The 22,986-nt window shown below is 47.0% G+C and overlaps 8 protein-coding genes across 8 annotated transcripts; 1 reads left to right on the top strand and 7 right to left on the bottom strand.

Annotated features, from left to right (window-relative positions):
- Positions 1–68: 68 nt before the first annotated feature.
- Positions 69–8,156, bottom strand: N7483_006349 (type I polyketide synthase; the record flags this gene model as incomplete). Its single annotated transcript, XM_057089786.1, has 9 exons — positions 69–1,268; positions 1,319–4,935; positions 4,967–6,013; positions 6,062–6,707; positions 6,778–7,368; positions 7,420–7,688; positions 7,748–7,892; positions 7,958–8,065; positions 8,115–8,156. 9 exons carry the CDS (start codon positions 8,154–8,156, stop codon positions 69–71), a joined length of 7,665 nt encoding a protein of 2,554 aa, XP_056944527.1.
- A 1,265-nt stretch (positions 8,157–9,421) lies between these two features.
- Positions 9,422–10,280, top strand: N7483_006348 (DUF341 domain protein; the record flags this gene model as incomplete). Its single annotated transcript, XM_057089785.1, has 4 exons — positions 9,422–9,463; positions 9,536–9,554; positions 9,625–9,714; positions 9,775–10,280. 4 exons carry the CDS (start codon positions 9,422–9,424, stop codon positions 10,278–10,280), a joined length of 657 nt encoding a protein of 218 aa, XP_056944526.1.
- A 2,965-nt stretch (positions 10,281–13,245) lies between these two features.
- On the bottom strand, positions 13,246–13,584 carry N7483_006347 (uncharacterized protein; the record flags this gene model as incomplete). Its single annotated transcript, XM_057089784.1, is given in 2 exon segments — positions 13,246–13,439; positions 13,455–13,584. The coding sequence occupies 2 exon segments, from the start codon at positions 13,582–13,584 to the stop codon at positions 13,246–13,248; spliced, it is 324 nt and encodes a 107-aa protein (XP_056944525.1).
- A 464-nt stretch (positions 13,585–14,048) lies between these two features.
- On the bottom strand, positions 14,049–14,926 carry N7483_006346 (uncharacterized protein; the record flags this gene model as incomplete). Its single annotated transcript, XM_057089783.1, is given in 3 exon segments — positions 14,049–14,174; positions 14,193–14,575; positions 14,638–14,926. The coding sequence occupies 3 exon segments, from the start codon at positions 14,924–14,926 to the stop codon at positions 14,049–14,051; spliced, it is 798 nt and encodes a 265-aa protein (XP_056944524.1).
- A 53-nt stretch (positions 14,927–14,979) lies between these two features.
- On the bottom strand, positions 14,980–15,325 carry N7483_006345 (uncharacterized protein; the record flags this gene model as incomplete). Its single annotated transcript, XM_057089782.1, has 3 exons — positions 14,980–15,135; positions 15,186–15,282; positions 15,306–15,325. 3 exons carry the CDS (start codon positions 15,323–15,325, stop codon positions 14,980–14,982), a joined length of 273 nt encoding a protein of 90 aa, XP_056944523.1.
- A 321-nt stretch (positions 15,326–15,646) lies between these two features.
- On the bottom strand, positions 15,647–16,318 carry N7483_006344 (uncharacterized protein; the record flags this gene model as incomplete). Its single annotated transcript, XM_057089781.1, has 2 exons — positions 15,647–15,905; positions 16,080–16,318. 2 exons carry the CDS (start codon positions 16,316–16,318, stop codon positions 15,647–15,649), a joined length of 498 nt encoding a protein of 165 aa, XP_056944522.1.
- Positions 16,319–17,683: 1,365 nt separating this feature from the next.
- N7483_006343 (uncharacterized protein) lies at positions 17,684–19,623 on the bottom strand (the record flags this gene model as incomplete). Its single annotated transcript, XM_057089780.1, has 3 exons — positions 17,684–18,789; positions 18,844–19,470; positions 19,542–19,623. The coding sequence occupies 3 exons, from the start codon at positions 19,621–19,623 to the stop codon at positions 17,684–17,686; spliced, it is 1,815 nt and encodes a 604-aa protein (XP_056944521.1).
- Positions 19,624–21,061: 1,438 nt separating this feature from the next.
- On the bottom strand, positions 21,062–22,131 carry N7483_006342 (5'/3'-nucleotidase SurE; the record flags this gene model as incomplete). Its single annotated transcript, XM_057089779.1, has 4 exons — positions 21,062–21,537; positions 21,598–21,774; positions 21,827–21,989; positions 22,048–22,131. The coding sequence occupies 4 exons, from the start codon at positions 22,129–22,131 to the stop codon at positions 21,062–21,064; spliced, it is 900 nt and encodes a 299-aa protein (XP_056944520.1).
- Between the last annotated feature and the right edge of the window lie 855 nt (positions 22,132–22,986).

Raw genomic sequence — 22,986 nt, 5'->3', positions numbered from 1 at the left:
TCAAAAATAAACATGGCATCAAGTAGCTCTATCATAAAGATCACCTTTGCCTGAGCAGAGGGAACAGCTCACTTCTCTAAACTGGCATCCACCAAAGGTTTCAAAAGAGGACAAAGTCTCCCGATCTTGTCACATAACACCGTAATAGGGTCATTACTTAGAATATCAAACACAGACACGTTGGAACGCGCCGCATGGAAGACCCAGTTGCGAATCTCCACGGCAACGAGGGAGTCTACCCCATACTCATGCAAGGCTTTGCTTGGGTTAATATCATCCACCGATACCAGGAGGAGTTTCGAGACCTTCTCAAGGAAAGCCGCACCAATGATCTCCCGAGCGGCTTCGAGAGTCTTCGCATGTTCTAGCTGAACATACAAGCTTCGAACCTCTTTGTTGCTGTTTCCGCTGGCACCTGCGAGCACCGCTGAGTTGATGTCCACGTTGCGCAAATGAGAGAACCGCGCATCATGGAAGTAATATGGGAATTCGCCGCCAAGATTTGCTTGAATCACACCTCCGGTACCGAGACCAGTTGTAAGTTGAAAGGGCGTGTCATTATCGGATGAGGGCTTGGCAGTAGAAATGGAACCTCGAAGAATGTTCAGGAGCTCCTGTTCGGGAATGCCAACGAATCCCCATCGTTTCAGATTTTCTTGGGTCTCTGCATTTTCAGCCACGTAACCCACATCCATGATCAATCCGAGGTCAATTGTCGACGCAGCCAGCCCTTGAGATCGACGATGGGCAGCCAACGCATCTTGATATGTGTTCCCGGCTGCATAGTTCCCTTGACCTCGACTACCGATAACACCAGCCGACGAGGACAACATGGTGAAAAAATCGAGATCACGAGGTAGAAGATCGTGTAGGTTTCGTGATCCCTGGACCTTGGGGCGAGCAGCAATACGGAATTTCTCGGTCGTCATGTTCACAAACAGGCTGTCCTCCAAGACCATCGCTCCCTGGATGACTCCACGGATCGGTGGCATAGTTTGACTACAAGTGTAAAGGACCGTTTGCAGCGCGTTTCTGTCGGCCACGTCACAGGCATAGATGGCTATATTTGCACCTGCTTTCTGCAGCTGACTGTCGAGGTCCTGTGCCTTTGGGCTCTTGGGTCCAGATCGGGAAATAAATACAAGGTTTTTGGCGCCGTGGCTAACCATCCACTGTGCAATACTTCTTCCCAAGCCACCGAGACCACCGACGAGGAGATATGTGTCGTCGGGGTTGAAGTGGATGGGAAATTGGCTCCTTGGGTCACACTTGATTTCTTATTAGCATCTCATGGACAGTGCTTGAGTCTCTTACGTACCTTCACGATGCTAGATTCTGTGGGCCGGAGCACTAGCTTTCCAACGTGAGACCCCGACTGCATGACCCGGAAGGCTTTCTCAATATTGGAGTAGTCGTACACAGTTATGGGCTGTATTTCTTTGATGACGCCGATACGTAACAGGACTGCGATTTCACCCAAGATTCTGCCAGCGGTCTGTCGGTCATCCTTCATAATGGCGGCGATGTCAACCGAGGAGAATGTAATATTTCCCTCGAAGGAGGCCATATCCAAGCCACTATTGCCCAGAATATCTGTCTTCCCCAGTTCGATAAATCGGCCATACATGGCCAGTGACTGGAATGATAACCGAAGGGCTTCGCCAGCCAAGCTGTTCAGAACGATGTCTACGCCGCGATTGCCCGTCATCCGCTTGATGCCTTTAGCAAACGTGAGGTCTCGGCTGTTGAAGATGTGATCTTCAGGAATGCCATAGAGATCCATGATGACCTTCTTCTTCTGCTCTGAGCCGACAGTGGCAAAAATTTCAGCATCAAGTGTCTTGGCCAGAATAATCGCTGCTTGTCCAACACCACCTGCAGCGGCATGAATGAGAATCCTCTCACCACGTCGCATGCGCGCAACCTCGAAGAGTGAATAATACACAGTCATGTACACAATGGGCAAGGAAGCGGCAGATTCGTAGCTCATAGTTTCTGGAATTTGCTGGAAGAGTGACTCGTGGGATCGAACTGTCGATCTGAAGGAACCCATCAAGGCAGTCCAGACTCGATCACCAGGTTTGAACTTCGTGACCTTTTGGCCAATCCTCGTCACCCTTCCGCTGCATTCCGCGCCAAAAGTACCGGGGAATTTGCCCATAGCGACCATGGCATCTCGGAAATTTAGGCCGGTAGCCTTAACCTCCACCTCCACTTCGTCATCAGGAAGGGGTTGGCTTGTCTCCTCATCCTCTGTGAACTGTAAAGAATCAAGAAGACCGGGCACCTTGATCTGGAGTTTAAGGGGACACCTTGAAGATGTGAAAGGAATGGTGACGGGCTGTGTACCGGAATGAGAAACAACCATACTATTGACAGACTTGAGCTCTCCGAGTCTGCTGATCATGATTGATTTATCTCTTTCCACAAATTCGTAATCACGGGAGTGAAGGCTCAGGGCTGGTGAGGCAAGTTGAATCTGCAAAATGTCAACTATCCATTTTGCAACCAGCTTCAAGTCCGAACTAAGATCGAGTGTTGAGATAAGAGAACCAGGTTGTTCCGCCCGGATACTTCTCGCGAGACCAACGATCATATTCGCTTCAGGTATGGGCGTATCCATGGCACCACCTTTGGTAATCCAAAGGACTTGCTTGGAAGTGAGAAGCAACCGTTGGACTGCATCAAATACTTCGCCAGTAGCATTTGGGAGGATTGGCTTGTCATGCTCTAGGAGGACTATACAGTTGAACTCTGCCAAGTCCGAGGGTAAATCGGTTAAGAAGGATACAGAGACACGATGACCTTGCTGGCTTAGTGCAGCCTTCAAGCTGACAATACCATCCTCGCTCTGATGTCCTCTCCGCTCCGGCAGAATTATCAGTGTTTGGGGTTCTGAGCATGAGACATCCGAGGTACTTGAATCGGCAGTGGAGACAATGACACTAAACAGCTCATCTTCCTGATATTCACTATAGTCAGCAAGGCCAATCTCAACTCCATTGAACCCTCGACGACGGAGCAGTGTATCCCATCCTTTCGGATTCAAAGTCGGGCCACCATGTCTGCCATCCTCCTCCCCAAGCCACCAGCCCGGTAGAATTCCCATAATCATTGGGATACGCATCAGCTCTTGCGTAATCTCGATCATGATGAGCTTTCCACCTGGCTTGAGGAGCTTTCGGACATGAGACATCGTGCGATCCATAGTTTGAGTTGCGTGCAGAACGTTGGCAGCAATGATAACATCGTATCGATGTTCCTGGAAGCCTTGGCCTTGGGGATCGTTCTCAATGTTGAGCATTTGATATGAGAGGTACTTTTCCCAATCTTCAAATTTGGCTTTCGCCTTTCCGAAGAATCCCGATGAGATGTCTGTAAATGTGTATGATTTGAATCGAGCGGGATGATCGCCATTTCCACCAAGGGTTTGTAGCACTGGGAGAGTGGCACCGCCTGTGCCTGCACCAATCTCGAGGAATCTCATGTTGGGGTATTTGTGCACCAGTCGATCAAGATATGATGATAGTTGATGATATACTCTGTCCAGGCCAAATCCATTGGCGTAGTATTCATGGAGCAGGTTTTCATGCAAGAGCACCTCAAGCGGCTCCATATGGCCTTGAAGGACGGTCTCAAGGTGGTCACCAACTTGGCACATAATGCTACCATCGATGCTCTGGACTCGTGTTTTCTCGATCAGTCTCTGCTCGGAGTCCAGGCTCAACGTCACTTTTTGGTCTGCGAACTTGTCAACATTATCCTGCATCCAGTTGACAAAGAGCTTGTGGTGGACTGCCAGGTTCCCGATGCCGGATTTCCGGACTGTTCGTAAACAACGTTCCATATAGATGAGAGCCGTCTGTTCCAATTCCCTGATCATGATATGGTCTTGAGATCCCGACCCTAGACCCGTTGTAAATAATTGGGCAGCGCGTTCCCGATCAATAAAGTCGACATCCTCTTTCCAACTCGAGTGAAAAACCACCTTTCTTGAGTGGGGGCTAGTTCTATCAGATGAATCATTCTGAGGAACTGTGGCCAAGCGTTTCAGTTCCAGGCCTTTAATCACCAGCTGGACGCTGTCCCAGTCGGAGTCAGAAATAGCGACAGTTGCTTCAAAGCCACTTTCATCCTCCCGTGAAACAGTCGCCTGGCCACTGAGAAGTGACCCAGGGGTGTTCTTGATATCAGCAGAAATGTACAGACTCTGCAATGATACCGGAACATGCGCATCCATCGACGCACCCGACCGCATCCGCGAGGGTAAAACCATGTGAAAAATGTTGTCGAGTGTGATCGGATGAATTGTATGCTTGAACTCAAACATTTCTGGCATTTGTGATTGGGTGTCTGGGATATGTAGTTGACAGAGACTCTGGTTTTGGCTAAATTGGATGCTAGACAAGTTGCGAAAATCCGGGCCGAAGTGCATACCCATCTGGTCCAAGGTATCGTAGAACGCATCAGTTGGGATTGTTGATGAGCAGGATTGAGAATATTGCAGACAATTCTCCCGATGAAGCCGAATCTCTTCCATGTTTTCCCGATGCTGATCAAAGCCTGGCTGTTTGGAATGATAGTGGGTAACAATTAGGCCGCGCGCGTGTTCCAACCAGCCCTGTTTAGACTGGTAGGAATAGATGACAAATTCTTCCCAACTGGAGCCCTTTATTTGACTATTTGCATTATGAGGGCGTAGGTGAAGAATGGTCTCCACGCCCTCTTCATCTTCTGGAATATGTAACGCTCGGCTGATCTGCACATTTCGCAGCTCGAACCCTTTCACCGTCTTTGATGCATCAGCACGCTGAGAAGCCGCCTCAATAGCCATTACCAGAAATCCCGCACCGGGATAAATAATACGGGATTGAACGACGTGTTCGCGGATCCAAGGAGCGTCAGAAACTCGCAAATAGTTTCTCCATCGAGGCTCTAGTGTATTGTGGTCCGACGTGGGGGGCACCAAGGAGATGGTGACGAGGGTGTGCCCGGTGACGATAATCATGACTCAAGCGAGACTCATACCAGAACCGATGAGAATGCATCCAGGGATATGAAGGAAGGTCTGTGAGGACCCTGAGCGCACTGCTGTCCAAATAGTCCAGACGATTCGCCCGTAAGATATCCACGTTCACTCCCCGGAGAAATAAGCCGCCAACAGCCTGAAGAGTCGTCGAGAGACCGCATTTACCCCGTGCTAGGAGGTTGAAGTACGGAACCTCCATTTCATCGTTGTCCAAGATTTGCTTCAAAGGTCCCTTGAGCGTTGAATGAGGTCCAAGCTCGATCATGACATCGACTGCCGCCCGCCCACCGCGAACTCTCCTTCCCACGGGACGAAGCATAGCCTGCACACCTGCACTGAACCTCACTGGAGACACCATATTCCTGACCCAATAATCCGCGGTGAGATCTTCGGCTTTGATTTCTGAAGCTGTCACGGATGAGAACATGCGCCCCGAGCTTTCTTGCTTTGGTGTGAGATCCTTAATGTCACTGAGGCTCTCTTTATATTCCCTGGCAATGATCTCCATTTGAGGTGAGTGGTAAGCATTCTCGACTTTAAGACGTCTAGCAAAGACGCTTTTCGATGCCAAGATGGACCCAAGGCTCTCAAGGTCATCACAGTCTCCTGACAGAGTGACCGATGAAGGACTGTTGATGCACGCCACGACTACACGAAGGGTTGGATTCTGGTCCAAAACGTCCCGAGCTTCCTGTTCAGAGAGATTGGCGGCCATCATTGAACCCGCTGTGTGAGCCTTCATGTAATTCATGTTCTCGCAGAGACGTCCTCGATGATAAGCGATCTTCCATGCGGCTTCACGCGAAAGCGCCCCGATGGCATATGCAGCTGCGATCTCACCGCTAGAATGACCAACGACAACACGCGGTCGCACCTGTAGATGTGCGAGAAGTTCAACCAACGCGACTTGGATCGCGGTACAGATCGGCTGACTGAAGGCAGACTGATTGATATTGGAAGAATCGGAATTGCGTCCGAGCTCCTCTACTTGGTTTCAGTAGATATTCTTTTCTTTGAGGGGATAATGCGTACCTATTAAGTCCCATCTGCAGCCCATGGATTTTAGGTAGGACCCTGCTGCCTCTAAAGAAGTTCGGAAACTGTCAAAGACTAACAGTTCGTTACCCATAGTCGCCCATTGCGCACCTTGACCACTAAAAACAAACGCAAGTGATCGAACGGGCGCTGATTTCACAGGGCGGGATATCTTCTGGAGACTCTCATTCAGTTGAGCGGCGGAGGAGGCCACCACAAAGGTCTTCCACATCAGCTTACTCCGTCTCTCACTCAAAGTGTAAGAGAGACTGTCTAATAGCTCGGCAGTGGATTCTTCATCTCCTTTCTTACCCAGGTATTGTTGCAGAGACTGAGAAATGGAGACACATCCCTCCTCATGGTGGGACGACAAAACAAACACTCTAGAGGAATCGGAAGGGATGAGTTGCCAATCAGATGCACTCGTGTTATCAGATCCAGTCGCTGAGACATCATCTCGTAGTGGCTCGTCGTCACCTTTTGGATTCGTGTGGCTAATTACGTCCTCTGCTTGTTCCAAATCTTGGAGGTAATGGTATGCATCATCCAGGATCACATGAGCATTGGCGCCACCGAAGCCGAAGGAATTCACACTGACTCGTCGGAGCCCTTTATGAGGCCATGGGGTCAGCTTGCTAACAACCTATTCAGATGTTATTTCAATCTCGCATACTCCAGGCTCGGATATCCCAGACTTATCATGTTTAACATACCTGTAAACTCTGCTCTTCAAGGCGCAATTTGGGATTTGGACTTTGGAATCCTGCAGTCGCTGGAATTAGGCCCTTCTCGACTATCAAAACCGCCTTGATAATGCCTGCAAGACCACTGGCTCCCTCAAGGTGACCAATGTTACTCTTGATTGAGCCAACCAAAAGGGGATCTGCGGTAGATCTGCTGAGCCCAATGGTGTTACCAATGGCACTAGTTTCGAGGGGATCTCCGGCTTGGGTCCCCGTTCCATGCGCTTCGACATACCCTGTTTGGGCCATACTTAAACCTGCATTGCGATAGGCAGAGCGTATCAGCTCCTCTTGGGCTTTCTGGCTCGGAAGGGAAATGCCCGGTGTTTTCCCGTCATGATTGGTCGCCGTGCCTCGAATGATGGCCCGAATTGGATCACCATCGCGCAATGCAGCGTCTAGTGGTTTAAGGATGACAGAGGCAGCGCCCTCTCCACGACCATAGCCGTTGGCTTTATTATCAAATGAATGGGATTTGCCATCCGGACCGAGAAAGCCTGGTGCGGACAAGAGGATGAAGAAGTCCGGGCTCAACATAATGCTGCTTCCTCCGACAATGGCCTATGTTTACGTCAGTGCGGATTCTACGTGTTCCCGAGGCAATATACTGACCGATGTAGCCTCTCCTGAGCGTAAGCTTTGACACGCCAGATGGAAAGCCACTAGACTGGAAGAACAAGCTGTGTCAAGCATCACGCTGGGCCCCTTGAGATCGAAAAACCATGAGATTCGGTTGGCGAGCAGGGATGTGATGCTACCTGTGATATGATATCTCGTACTAAATTCCATGTCTTTGTGCAGGTTTTCCCCATAATCATTGGAGAGGGTGCCGACAAAACATGCCGTCTTGCTACCCACGACGTCTTCCAGTCGTATTCCAGCTAGAGGTTGACAATAATTAATCGCCTTAATCCGGAGTGGAAATGCCGTGGTAGCTTACCATTCTCACAGGCTTCATAGGTTGTCTCTAGTAGCATCCGCTGCTGCGGATCCATCGCTTTGGCCTCGTTTGCGGAGATTGAGAAAAATGGGGCATCAAAGGCCGCAATGTCGTCTTTTAGAAAATGAGCACCGTGAACGTTAAACTGAATCATGTCAGACTTTTATGTGGCCCATTGAAGGAGGTATTCTCCCAATTGATCATACTTACAGATCCCTTTCTTCCATTGTCGGGGTGATAAAATGCGTCTGCATTCATGCGGTCCTTTGGAACTTTTGACCACGCATTTCGACCATTTGCGAGCATATCCCAAAGAGCCTCCTCAGAATTGGCTCCCCCCAGGAAATCTATAGCTCATCCCAACAACTGCTATGGGCATGGGCTTCTCGTCAGCCTTGACACAAGGCATGATGGTAGTTTTATCAATTTTCAGATGCTTCGAATAGATATTCAAACAGTGGTTCAGTCTTGTTGTCTTCGATTTAATCAACTAGGTCTGATCTTTAGAGAAATTTTCAATGTGAACGGTAATTCGTCAGATTTCATAAAATTATCAAGTAGGGATGTAGGATTCGACAATGCTGAACTAGATGTATGGTGTTTCAAAATTCCCATGGACATCGTCTGTTTCTTAGTGCTTATCCGTTCTTGTTTTTGTCGGTGGACTGCGAAGCGGCCCCCGGGGCCGGACGGCTCAAGAGCTTGAAGCTAGCGCGAAGATCTAATTCCTCCGTGTTGAGAAGCTGGTGCCTAGTCAGTGTTTCAAATATTTGCGACACCTGTAAGTTGATGTCACCTTAATCCCAATTGATACTCACGATGGCGTGCTGACTGCATAGCATTTAACCCACACCGATAAACACGTGTGTACTTCGTCGCAGTTGCAGAATTTTGTTTTTTTTATCAGTTTCATTTTCGGAGTAATAGCCTTGTTAGGATTCAATGTGCGTAAAGATTTCGATTGAATAGGACACCTTATCTTTCAAAACTTCAGATTCTTCACCCCTATATGCATCTTACAAGGTTACAAGACCCACTTCCAAGATTCTCGAGCGGAACTCTTGGCGGTATATAATAACCGGCAGAATGTTTCCTGTTAATGCAATGCAGAATACTCCCTACAGCTGGCCAGAATAGAGACTATTTCAATGTAGTTCAAATTCGAATAAAACTTCGGAATCGAAAATATTCATTTTTTGGATTTTTTTTCCATTTCGAGGAACAGCCTAGGTGCCTTCAGACAAAGACTAACAAGAAGCCTAGGGAGAAACAATCCCATTGTTTACTTAGCCTGTACTGGGGGCCCCGGGGGCGGAACCTAGCCCCCTGCCCAGGTGGAGATCGCACGGATGCTGCACTTTGGCCCCCAACGAGACATGCTTAAGCTCCACCATACTTCCCATGGATCATACCTGGAGAAGTCAGAGCTCGAGATCCTTTACCTCTCAAGCAAAGGATTCGATAACAGAGTACACTTCGCACTTACGAATCAACTCGATAGTACTTTGGGCTGTGACATCCTGGGCATTCGCCGCTTACGGTTAGCTCAGCACACACTATTACATACCCATTTGCCTCGAAAAGCTCGCTCAGTACAAATTGCTGGCAATATAAAAACGTTCTACAGTGCGTGATACATGACCGTCCAAGTCTTTGAAGCCACGCACTTTCAAAATGCGAGTGCTTTGTCTCCATGGAATGGGAACTAATTCTCAGGTGAGTGAAGTGATCCCTTCCAATCGAGGTGACGGAACAATGTTAACATTCGGATGTATTTGATTTTCATAGATATTTGAAACACAAACAGGTGAGCCCATCGCGAAGACAATCCATTACCGAACGACATTAATTGAAACTGCTGTTCTGTGTTGTCTCAGCTCTTCTTAAAGCATCCCTGAATGCCGAGCTGAACACAGAATGCGAGTTTGTCTATGTAGATGGCGAGATCGAGAGTGAGCCTCGGAACGGTAACGGCCCTGTTCCATTCGATGCTTTGCGAATTTCTTGTTTCTAATGAATCCCCACAGGAGTGGAAAAGTACTACGATGGCCCCTTCCTTTCCTACTACGACTGGGACTCGGCAGAAAGCATCCACACCGCATATCAGCTCATTAACGAACTCATTGAAGAGCAAGGACCGTTCGATGGTATCATGGGGTTTTCTCAGGGTGGATCCCTGGCCGCATCCTTCCTGCTGCATCATTCGACCACGTATCCATCCCAACCGGTCGAGTTGCTCTTCCGATTCGCTATAATAATCTGTAGCGGCAACCCATTCGATGCGCGTGGGCCCACAACCCGGCGATATCACCCCAACGAGGATATGGAGCGAATTCCTATTCCTACCGGTCACATAGTCGGGCGGAAAGATGACGAGTATCCAGGCCAGCTGCTGTTGCATCGTCTATGCGACAGTCGTCGAGCAACGCTCTATGACCATGGGGGTGGCCATGAGATTCCACGCGATCCCCTCGTGGTGAAACGAATGAGCGACGCAATTTGCCGAACTATTGACCAGGCCAGCGTTCTATGAGGACCCACATAATCACGGATACATGACAATGGCATGGTCAAGACTCAATGGGATGGATGATGTGGATACGGAGAGATGGAGGTAATAGGTCATCTTATCAAATACCTCTGGACCGATCATGTCTAGGTCTATGTACTTTGGCCCCATTTTTGAAGCCTCATAGTCGAAATTTTCCATCCCTCACTGTGGAATTTGTTCATGTCACTTTCCCCTAGGCTAGCGTATACATAGTTTAAGATGAGATCTCTAGAATGGAGCTTCTCGACAGCGAAACTCAGTGTGCCAGTGGCCATCATTATTATCGACTGGGGCACTGGCAGGAAGGAAGTACTAGTACACATGTGCACCTTCAGGTTCCAGTTCAAGAAGTTGGGATCCACACCTGGGCATATACATATAAGTGGGTCATCACCCCACAACTCCGAGTCCACACACAACTTGAACTTTGAACCGTACAATTCTCACACACGCTAAAACAGTACTCTTGCTTCGCGCGATACGTGTAATAGTATATCCAAATTTTGAGGGGCACATCGAACTGAAGGGCCGACTATTTATGGTTAAAAGTACTAGTATCATCTACTAGCAGAAGAATCTTTTCTGCATCAAAAAATTCAATTTTTACATGTTTCGAGTTCACTGTATGCAAGGTTTGGGCTTTTAAAATGGCGTTCAAACCTTGGAACTTCATATTCCATTGTTCGATGTCCCATCTTTCAAAGCAGTGACTGGAAAATTAGTTAATGGACAAGTGCGCACGAGGTATCCAGTTGGATTTTCTTCCCGATGGCGACTGGATCATCTTCAAGTTGCTTTGTCTCCCGCATTGATTAATCATTATTCACCTGGCAAAATTATCATGATCATATGGTTCTCCAATCTTTCCTACACCTTCAATTTCTCCCTCACGTGTTTAGTGATAAATCGATGAACCAAATAACTAGTCATTACAACACCTATTTCACCGGCTACAATAAACGGGAGGCCTAGCCATGGGTCATCACCTTGGTTTAATCCCAACCGAAATGAGGAAGCTAACAGAGGACCAGAAATGAGGAGACCAAACGTCTCATTGCCCGTAATCATTGTGTAGATGCATCCAATGAACTGAGTTGGTACCAGAGAAGTGGCGAGCGAGCGGGTAATATTGCCTAACCCTCGTCCAAATGTCGAGATGGAAAGCCCCACGGTGACCAGAGCCACCGTCAGGCACAATATTATGAGAGAGAATCCAACGAAGAGAGCGCTCATGTTTGCCTGGGCAGGGTAGGTGTCTTTGTGTGTCAGACAGCCCCAGCTTTCGTTGCAGCAGCCAGGACGTATCCAGTTGCAGCAGCACATATGTGACGATTTTGGCAACCAACGTGGTGGAAATGATACTATATCCTGCGCGAGCGACGCTCATATTATATCGCTACGACAGGTATTTAAATTCAGACTCTGGGTCGGCTCTCAATGGCCTTGATGAAAAAGGGAGTATCAAGATGATCAATTTAGCGTACGTCATGGCGTAGGAAAGTGGTATCTTGTAATTTCCGGTGTCGTAGATGCCTTTCATTTTCCGGCATAATATATGGAATCATGGTCAAGATCATCAAGAAGAGGATGGGCGCACCGCCTCCCAAGATAGTGAAGACAGGTGAGAACCAGAACAGGTGCAGCGGGAAAATCCGCCACATTTTGCAAACGAACAGTGAGTATTATTGAGAGTAAAATGCCGATTATACTCATCAACACAACTGGCTTACGGCCCCCTATGTCCCCCTATGTCGTCCAGAAAGCCGGAGGGGATAGCCAATGCAACACCTATAATCAATCCCTTATTGTCATACGCTAACAAAGGCGCCCGAAAATGCCTCTACCAGTTGACTATATCTGATTTCCTCTTCCCGAGCTCTTTCCCTATGCTCCATATGAGCCTCATCTACATCATGATCCGTTCCCTTCCCACAAAAAATTACAACACCGCCGGTGAGCACAAGCCTGGATAACCTTGGAATGGAGCGGTTTCCTTGGCAAAGTCGGCATACTCCCCCTTGCTGTGTATTTAGTGCTACGTATCTTAATAATCATTCAAGCTCTCGTTGTATTTAAATTGTCGTGGGATCCCCTATCCCGTAACATTCTCCTAATAAGCAGACCATACATTCAAGTTCTACAACTTGAACCCACATGCACCTGTAAGTGGGCATATCCTTTCAAGCAACAAAAAACATGTCGGAATTGCTCATTATTACCGGAGATTTCCCAGCTCGGGTTGAGTCCGCACTGGAAAAGTTAACTACAAAAGCGAATAAGGTGAGCAGACATAGGGTGGCAGTATCGGACGCCATTTATGAGTCCGATCGATTGCCCAGGTGAAGGATCATGTTGATTACCTCTGCGTCTGATAGATGTGGAGCCTCCCACTTAAGGACTGCAACCTGCAGGTCGAGAGTACATCCACTCACCTAACGCCAATCATCACCTTTCATCTCAAAGTGACAAAGGGGATGTTAAACGGAGCCGGAGCTCTCCATGGAGGGTGCGCAACAACCTTGATCGATGATCTCACGACGGTTTTGCTAGCGGCCGTGTCTAAACCAGGACTTTGTTTCCTTTATGGAGTGAGTCAAAATTTACGGATTGCCTTTTTCCAGGCAATCCAGATCGACGATGAAATGAGGGTTGTTTGTAAGGTCGAGCATGTGGGTAGACGTCTTGTGGTATTAGGAGCGAAGGTGTATCGTGCAGGAGATGGGAAACTTTGCATGTCCGGTGAAAATGAGAAAATGAATACTGACCCTCGCACGGCATCTAAAATCTAACGAGAAAGATAGTTGGTTCTCTCTTGATAGAATACGAAGCATCTGATTTCATCAATCCATCTCTCCGTCTGCGTCCCTCACCCAGCGTCTCAGCTTTTGCTTCCTGTTTGATTTGAAGTCGCACTCCATTATGCTACCAATTCCATGTCAATAGTATATTACTCTGACATTATGGCATCAAATACCAGGTGCACATCACCAGTAAATAACATAAATGCATCAAGACTGCCATTCAATAATTTGTACCGGTCTTCGCCGGGGGCAAAGGAAATTCTGAACTGCTGTACCAGCGCAGCCGTACCAGTTTGTAGCTCCACCATTGCTAAATTCCTTCCAATACAAGCATATGGCCCTATAAGAAATTAACTGCATAATTCTAGTTGGGTGCTCATAGTCAGCAGACCAATGGTCAGTACGTAACACGTACCAGTGGAAAATGAGGTAAAGCCTTGCGTTTTGCGCATCAAAGAAGAGCTTGATAGCCACCTCTCAGGCATACATTCATTTGAAAGGACGTATATTGAGTCCGTTGTACCCGTTAATTCTGTCAATCTGCAGAATCAGACGGCTAGTCCATACTCGCATCTTGCAAGTTGATGCATCGGCACAGACACGGTGACGCCTCGGGGGATATATCTTTTGTCACATATGAGTCCCTCTGGCGGCGTCACGCGAAGAAGTGCAGATGGAACTGGTGGATGAAAACGGAGGGTTTCATGGAGAAATGCATTTAGATACTCGATATCCTGAACATCCCTTTGCCGAAGCTGGGGAAGTTGTGGAGCACTAGCGCGTGTGAGAGCATCGCGAATTCTCTGAGCCTTTTTCGGGAATCTGGCAAGATACTAACAAACGTGAACCAGTGCGGCAGCCGTTGTATCACTAAGAAGAATCAGTATCATGGCCAGAGTCTACCGCTTCTCCATCTTGAAGAGCCATAACATAATGAGACTCGGGGTGTCTACCTTCCAGCTACAATAACAAGGTGACAGTCACCGGACAGCCATCTCCTGGCCTCCGTAGTCTGATTTTGCTTATCCGCTTCCTCAAATAAGACAGACATGAAGTCCTGCCTGCCATCAGTAGTCTAAAAAAGGATTAGCACCTCGGATGAGAAGAGATAAGAAGATGAGGGGAAAATGGAATGAACAAGGGGAGAATGGGCCTTCCCGATAATATGGTAACAGAGTACGTAAATCACGTCAACGCTGAACCTGCTGTGTACACCATGCTTTAAATCGTGAGGCACCGCTAATGTGTGCGGGAAGTTTGAGAAGGATTCTCCCAAGCCAAGGAACTGGAGAGAGAGCCGCAAGATACCTCTGGCCACCATGCCAAATGGCTGACCGAAAGCAAATTCAGCAATCACATCAAAGATGAAGAAGTTGATCCAATGCGTGATATTCAAAGGTTCGCCCGCTCGCTTTCTTATTTGTGTGATCATAAGATCCACATACGTGACTTCACGCTCCTCAAACTCGCGCAATGCTATTTGATATTTTCTTTAATGAGAATTTAAAGCATAAAAACACCTCCCGTCAAACACATACCTCTGGGTGAAAGACATTTAGACCAAATCCGACGCCGCGCATCATGCTTGTCCTTGATACGTACACTATGGAGAAATTCAGTTGGATCCCCCATATCGTACCAAGGGGCTTTATTGCAGGGGCTGCGAGCGCCATATACTGAATCGATGGCACTGTGCTCTAAGAGCGAAATTTCAGTCGGTCCTGCTCTAGAGTTAAAATTGAAGCCTTGAGTGTGTGGATGTGTGGAGGAAGGAAATTGAAGCTCAATATACCAATTCGAACTGCAACACCATACTAGGTATGCCATTTAGCCAATATCCCATAATTATTATATTTGAAGCACAGGTAGGCGTGATACACTTAGTGACACGCGCTAATGGAGGACCTGGAAATTTGTTGAGCGGATGGTAGAGACAACGATAGCTGAGCATGCTTATCATAATCCCAATTATAAATGTCGAGCTGGTCATACAAGAGATTACCAAGGCGTCGAGCATCAGGGTATGGTCGCATATACTAGAAAAACAATGATGAGGGAGGGTATGGTAATGACCACCAAAAGAAACATCGGAGCTTGCATATGGTGCTCCCCTCGAATGAAGCACAATAAATGGCACATCACTCCAGCAAGAGCGCAAGTACCGATAATTGGAACGAGGGGTACTAGTATATATGTATAACTTCACGTATTTCCAAAGCCGTTCATCTTTTAAATCAAATTGATGTTGAAATGTCCAGATGCCAACTGGTTCCAAGGTTGTTCTCATAGAACCTTGGAATCAACCTTGGAATTGGTACCCACCAGTTGACTTGCCCATGCAGACTCGGATTCCCCGAGCTTCGCTGAGACATCATGACATGACGTATCGCAAATCCAATCATCGTCTCTCCGCATCCCCTTAATTCCATGACACTGGCAGTCATCCATATGTGCATGCATGTGCACACCGGCACCATGACCTGGCCCACTATTCATATAACCAGCACGGGCACACCGCTATGTTCGAAGCAGATAAAATCGGCTGAATCAAACAGTTGGAAATTTGCCTCTTGTCATATTCTCCACGCCGTGGCTTGTGATCGGCTCTCTCTTGATCTGGAGCTCTGCCATGTGTCGGATATTATGCCATAGGATAGTCGTATCTGTCCAGTACTGAACTCCAATCGCCACCAAAGCGCCGATCCAGACTAAATGTGAGTCCCACGCATATAAACCGGTCTTATTCACATGAACGCCACTCGAACTGGCCAAGAACATCGGCGCAATGAAGTTCACCAATCCCATACTTTTGGGAAAAACTGGGTTGTCGCTAGAGTCTGAAAATGAAGCCCATGCAATTGTCCAACCTTGTATCCAGAAAGGAATCCAAGGGAAGTCCAGTATAATTCAGAAGAGATCACTGAGAAGGAGTGTTAATTCCGCCCCATAGTCTCTAAATGTGATGACCGCTAGAACAAACGCCGGAACCACGAATCCAAGAACAGAGGCCGCGCTGATTGCGAGCTGAAGCGATGGGATGGCAGAGTCAAGAGTTGGGATAAGTCGCATTTGCTGGGGGATGACTGCGGCGTAGGGAACGTAAATAAATCCTGAAACCATTAGCAGCAGGGCTCCCGCCGCGCATCCTGCACGGTGATGATGATAGAAGTCGTGGGCCGCAATAGCGTCATGGGACGGAGGAACAGGTGGCAGCAGCATCGGCGCCACGAGTCCAAGGAGAAGACACAATCCGCTTAGGCTTCCGGCTAAGACGCTACAGCACATCCATCGCCTATTGGTAAACGCAGACGGAGGTGGCAATGGGCGTGATATCAGTGCCTCTGTAGAAGCCAAAATTCGTACAATTTTGATAAGCTTAACAGAATTTATGCAAAAATTTACCCACAAGATCGATGTTCAATGTTCGCAATGATTGGTGAAAGGTTGATGCCTTGAGCCTTCCTAAATCAATGCCAGAGTTTCAATTTATAATCCTAGCTGAGACAAACCAATAGACAATCGTTTTCACTGCCAAGTATCGACATTCAGAGACATTTGAACATGACTAATCCTCTTCACGGATATCGTGCATGATGGCACAAAAGTCTAAAACAGAATCCGCGGGTTCTATTGGTTACAGATGCTGCATATCTAGCGGTCAAGCTATGCAAAATGCCTCTTGTAAATCAATGTCTTGCTACCAGGGCCATGGAGTAGCACATGACTTCATAAAGGGAACTATCAACGTCGATTGAACATCTGGAATGCAAGTTGCAAGTTTTAATTGGCAGGTGAGATCTGAGGTTGAAATTTATGCATGTGTTTGCAGAGTTCAAAAATTCTGTATCAGTAAGGGACTTTTCCATCATCTTATCTTAATTCTACATGTATGCTTTCCATTTGGCCAACTAGTTTAGGCTTCATACTACCCCGTCACTGTATAGGTTACATTTAGAGCTAGCGGTAATATGGACAGGCCACACTGCGAACCTGAATTCTTACATATGTATGAGCAGTAGTAGAAAATGTAACCTTGGAAGATTGACCATACAATTGAAGATAAAATTTGAATGATGTGGAGTTGATTTATCATTGATGATGTACGGTCAGAGACAGCCTTCAATGTTGGAACATACACATGTGACTCGGAAGTTCCGAGGTTGAACTTGACAACTGGAGTATGCTATGTTAACAGCCTGTGTAGGTAATTGTTCAGGTTCCAAGGTTACGGGTTGAACCGTGAATTTCCAAGTGTCCCATATGTATACTATGGATGCACCCATGGACATGTCCAATAGTACTAATATCAAAATATTGACATCAATTGAACCTAATACCGACCAAGCGATGGAAACAAAGTATTTCTGAGATCAAAAGGTGCTCAAGTTGTGACTTTACATACATGTGCATATGGACTTATCAAAATACAAGACACTGCCCAGGTGGTATGAATTGATATATGGACCTACTGGTAGGTGTGAAGAGATTTAAACCTTGGAACTCAACTGGGAATAACTCGATTGTTCCATACATACCTGAAACCCGAACCAGAAACATTCGGAAATGGTAAGTAAATGCTGAATACTACGCCAGTGCTATTCCTGTAAAGTTTTCTTCTCCGGAGTATATGACTTTCTTATTCGTGCCATCCAGGTTGCTGCTGTAAAGTCTGCCACCCGAATCTGCAAAAAGGATTAGACCACCAGAAATATTGAGCGCAAGTCCAATCGCTTCATGCAAGTTCCGGACGAGCACCGTATGATTTGACGGAGTAGTTCCTCGTCTGTCTAGAGAAAGACAGTTGACAGAATTCCCCAGCGGCATTTCACCGCGATCAGTCCAGTAAAGAATGCAATTTTCTTCATCAACATCCAAATGGATAGGTTCTGGGAGATCATATAAAAGGCATTCTGGGTCTTTGCGGGTAATTGCAGTCTCCCCTGGAGGTATTTTGAGACCAGCAGAGAAGATACGTCCCATCCCGCCTTTTGGAGGACCCTTTTGGGACAAAAATATCTTTTCTAGCTTCAGTGATACTGCCAAGCTAACGCACCAATCGACTGCACGTGAATGAGGAATTGCCGCGGTATCTTCTCCACCGTTACAGTTCTCCACAAGGGCCTTTAGCTGGGATCCGCTGTAGTCACACCGGTAAATGCGCTTGCCTTCTCGATTGGAAAAGTAGATTTGGCGGTTGATTGAGTCCAAACATAGCTGCTTTGGGGTGCTAATACCCCCGTCTGGTAGCACTGTGTTGATATCGGTACCGTCCAAGTTGGCACTATAGATGGCGCCATCCGGTTTACCCGGTTTACCCATACAAGTCCAGAAAATACGGCCGGTAGATCTATCCACATCGACGCCGTCTGGAAGGAATTGGTCAACGACCAGTGCACCCAAATTCATGCCCATCATATTGAAGGCTAAGATGCGACCCTCTTTCAGAGTCTTTACTCGCCCTGCAGCATTATCAATGGCGAGTATAATCGCAGGGTCCCATCTCAATGGATAGCTTGGCTGCTTTGGTACACCAGGAGACGGTGAGTAGAGACCACCAATCTCGCATTTGGATCCTGATTTTCCCCGAAAAATATAGGACTCGCGCAGGAAGTTGACAGTATCAATAGAGAAAAGTCCACGCTCATTGATAGAATTCTGTTCAATGGCGGCTACTGTGTCAGGACCAGTCTCTTCAAAATGGTATTAATACTGAAAATATTATACAATCGACGCGGGATGCTTACCGTCCATCACCCTGCAAGGACCAGGTCGAGTGGACTCAATCACTGATCCCCAAATCTCGTCAATCTCTGTAGGTGTCGATACACCATCCGCAAGCATAGTCAAAACTTCGCGCTTGATAGCAGCCCAAACTCTATTCAGAATGAAACCGGTTGACTCCTGCCGTACGATATATGGGATAATATGAACCTCCTTCTGGCAAGCTTCCATGAAGATCATCATCTCCTCATTTGTGTGGCCGCATGATATTAGCTCAACAATCACTCTCACTGGTGGCATATGATAATGTGTATTCAGTGTGCGGGATCGCGTTGTTGGTAGCAGAGCCCCCGCAATTAACGAAGACCGGTAGGAAGATGAGTTAGTTGCTATAATTGCATCGTGAGGAGCGTATTGCTCTAGTTCTCCAAATAACTCAATCTTACTCTCTAGATGCTCCGGTATGGCTTCAATCACTAGCCAACACCCTTTCACGCAGGCACGCAAATCATGAAACCCGCAAACATTCCGGATCAATTTCGTATTGATCACAGTGAGGTTTTCTTTTAAAAATCCTAGGCTACCCTCAACCTGTCCACAATTCTTGTCGAAGACGCTCACTTTAAATCCACTCTGGGCCCAGATCAAAGCTAAGGACAGACGGGATATGCAATCAGCTGCTCGTTCTCGATTTGAATATAAGATATTCTCCAGGACTCACCGATGCGCCGACCCATGACGCCGCAACCGATAATAGCAACTGGCCGATCGCGGTACGCGAGTGCTATTCCTGATTCGGCCATCATTGAGAAGCCAACACAGCTCTGTTGAAATACTCGCCTGGTGGTTCTGGTAACGAAGTGAATGATATTTAGTCACATGGGATCTTAATGCCACAGTGAACTTGCTTAGGCTTCAACGTGGGGCACCTGTGTAGGTCTAATTATCATGAGTGTCATAGGATGGATTCCAGATTTTCTCTTACCTGACTCCCTGCGGTTGGAAGGTTTGTAATGAAAAGGGACATATGTTTAGGGAGCCTGGTAACAGGACCTGAGTCGGATGAAGTAAAAATTCCGCTTTATCATTTCCTCACCACACTGTCTTAAGGTCTTCAAGTGACGTGCTAGAGTAAAGCACGTCATAATAAGAGATATGTGTGACGCTCGTACATGCACATAACTCCCTTACGCCTAGGATGCTACTACCCTCAAGTGCTACAGCAGCGGAAATATTATCCACGAATGTAGGATCATGGTATGCAGCAGTGAGGGTTTAGAAGAACGGCATTTCCAAGATTGGCAGGTTGCATAATTCATCAAAAGCACATTGCGTGCTGGAAGGGTCACCAACCTCTCATCCATGTTGTCACCTGCACGCATCCTAGGAGGGTTTATACACCGGTATCGCCGTAGATCAATCATGAGGTACTGACATCACTAACATGAATGATTCATGCCCAGGCGGTACTAGGTATGCTGGAAATAGGAATTGAGCCAACTCAAGTCTCCACTCAACCCAGGCCGCTACTTCATGGCATGTGCAAGTTATGTATACACTACCAGTATATTACACCCCTCGACTCCTTTTCAAAACAATGCACATGTGCTATATTAACCTGGGTACAATTCCCGCAAATTCCACATACATAAAACAAAATCATTTGAAATGATGAACCTGATAAGTGGAGCGAGATTCATGGCCTCAAATGAGTGGAGTTCTCACAGTGGGCCATTGATCTGGTTTTCTAAAACATGGACTATATCACCCGGCCTAACTTGCTTACTCCTGGCCTTTGCGTGGTCATGTGCATATATGGCATCCATATACCACAAAACAATTTTGAGAAGATACTGCAGCTCATTCAAGTGTTTGCCAGGCCCTAAAGTATTCTTTTGATATAAAAATCAATCAAATACCTCATTTGGGAAAAGTACCAAACTTTGAACAGTATTCTTCCAAATACCGTATTTGCTTAAGTACCGTTAAACTACCGTCGTGGAGAGGGTATTTCAAACATATAGATTGCCGGCATGGTAGAGTACGAAATAATTTAAATGCCGGAAGGAACATTTGAAGGAAATATTTTTGAACAAGACAGAAAAATTGATTTATTGATTCCAAGGTTGTGGAGGGTTGTCGAGGAGGACAGGAAAGAAGGAGGGAGCCTCACACCCTGATACACTAAAATTGGCAACACATGACTCGAATCTCTCAAGTGCTGATAGTATGCCCAGGTGGTCAACAATATTGAAAAGGGCACGACGGTGCATCATAGTCAATGCTGAAGATTATCACAGCGGTTTTGCAGGTTGTGGAAATGAGGTTGGTCTCTGATGGGAGGTCGCAATCACCGTTGATGCAAATGTCCAGCGCAGGTGCCGAGGCATTCTCGTACTCTGTGAAGAGTCCAGTGGCCTCGCCGTAAGTAACACCAAGAGTCCATGCTTCATCAATCATGCGAGTGCGAATAAACGGGGGATCGATGCAGTCATTGGACGTCGCGGATGTGATTTCTGGCATATTGCCATTTATTCCGTAACCAAGAGGCAGGAGGCGCTCGCCCTTCTGCTTCTTGATCAAATCATTCGCGAAGGTTGCCAATACCTTACCCGCAATGATTTGGGGGTCCTTGAGCCCAACAGAGGTTGAAGCATTGAGGTCTTTGTAAGATTCAGATGCTCCGTTTGCCGCGGAAAAGGCGATGGCAGGGATTCCTCAGCCAATCGCATAGTAAGTAGCGCCAATAGTGCCGGAGCTAGTAAAGGCGAATCTACCAACATTATCGCCGTAGTTGGGTCCTGACATCACAAGATCTGGACTTGACACCCCAAACTTGGGGAGAACGTAGTCAGTTCCTACAGAGGTGGCCGCGACAGGACTACCATCGTAGTACCAAATGTGATCATCCAGGGGGTCAGGACCGATCGATGGAGCGTCAGCCTTAACAAGGCCTGAATAAAAGTTAGCTCAATTTCAGTCGAAACAAATGAGGACTCAATTGACCAAACTCAGTATCCTCAGTCAGGTTCGCTGTAGTAGCAGAGGTCAGGGAACCACCCTTGCCGCTCTGGTCTGTGGCTGGGGCAACGATAAAAACGTTATGCCCGTAAGCCTTCATGGCCTTGTACATCTCTCTGATGTTGGCGGTTCCAAAGCCATCATCATTCTACAGACTGGTTAGAAGTATTCCGAATGAGTACTGGCCCTACAGCAATTTGGCTTACAGTCATAAGGATGTTGGCCCCGTTGACAGTAGAGAAGAAAGTAGCGAGCACAGCAGCGCTGAAAGGGAATGTTGTGAAATGCATCTCGAAAAGGGAATGATAGATTCCAACTCCGAGTCAGGCGACGTATGTAGTGGGACAAACTTGAAAATCAGGGGAAAAACAAAAGTTGAATGGTCTGTTTCGTCAGTGCAAGAAGGCTACTTGAACGATACTAGTATTTATACGTCGATTAAACATTGAATATACTAGCCCTGGAGGCATTTTTATTTCTGCTACAATGCAACTATTAAAGCTGTCCTTCTACTTCAACAAATAGCCGCGGCCACGTGCAGTGTTGAATTTGAACTTGAAGTTGAAGCTTGTCTGGCACCATGCCCGAGAGTAAACATAGCATTGGTCTCAATTTTGCCGAGATTAAAAGTCTCCCAGCCCCCAGAATTAAAGGTGAGGATTAAAAAGTGGGGGGACCATTTAAATTATGGCGGATGTCTCCGGTTCAACTGCTTTTTTGTAAACAAAAAAAGAGTGTCCTGCCCAGGCGCTGCGCTCTTGATATCGACCGAAGGGAATTAAATATCATTCAATATCTGTGTCAGAGGGTATATGATACATAGCAAGGCAGGTAGTGCTGGGTTTATCTACCTACGGTTTCAAGTTGTTGTGCATGTGCATTGACCGCATTTAAATACGCATTTATACACAAGGGCAAGAGTCGCTATCCCCACTTATACATAGAAGCTTTGCATAATCCTAGTACTATGCTGCCAGATACATGTATCTCCAGGGCCGGATATGTATAAGAGTTTAGGTTTCGGCAACGTGTTAGTGGAGAATCACCAATCGCACCCCGTATGGATCTCAGAGACAAGCCTTCCGATTGGTAAATGTCGTTTATTATTCTATTAGCGTGCGGAATTCTGCACGCTCAACCTTGGA

The sequence above is a fragment of the Penicillium malachiteum genome (genome assembly GCF_028827825.1).
Source record: "Penicillium malachiteum strain IBT 17515 chromosome Unknown utg000003l:1.0-4950554.0:1.0-4952489.0, whole genome shotgun sequence".
Taxonomy (NCBI): Eukaryota; Fungi; Ascomycota; class Eurotiomycetes; order Eurotiales; family Aspergillaceae; genus Penicillium; species Penicillium malachiteum.
This window is presented reverse-complemented; position numbering and strand designations above follow the sequence as displayed.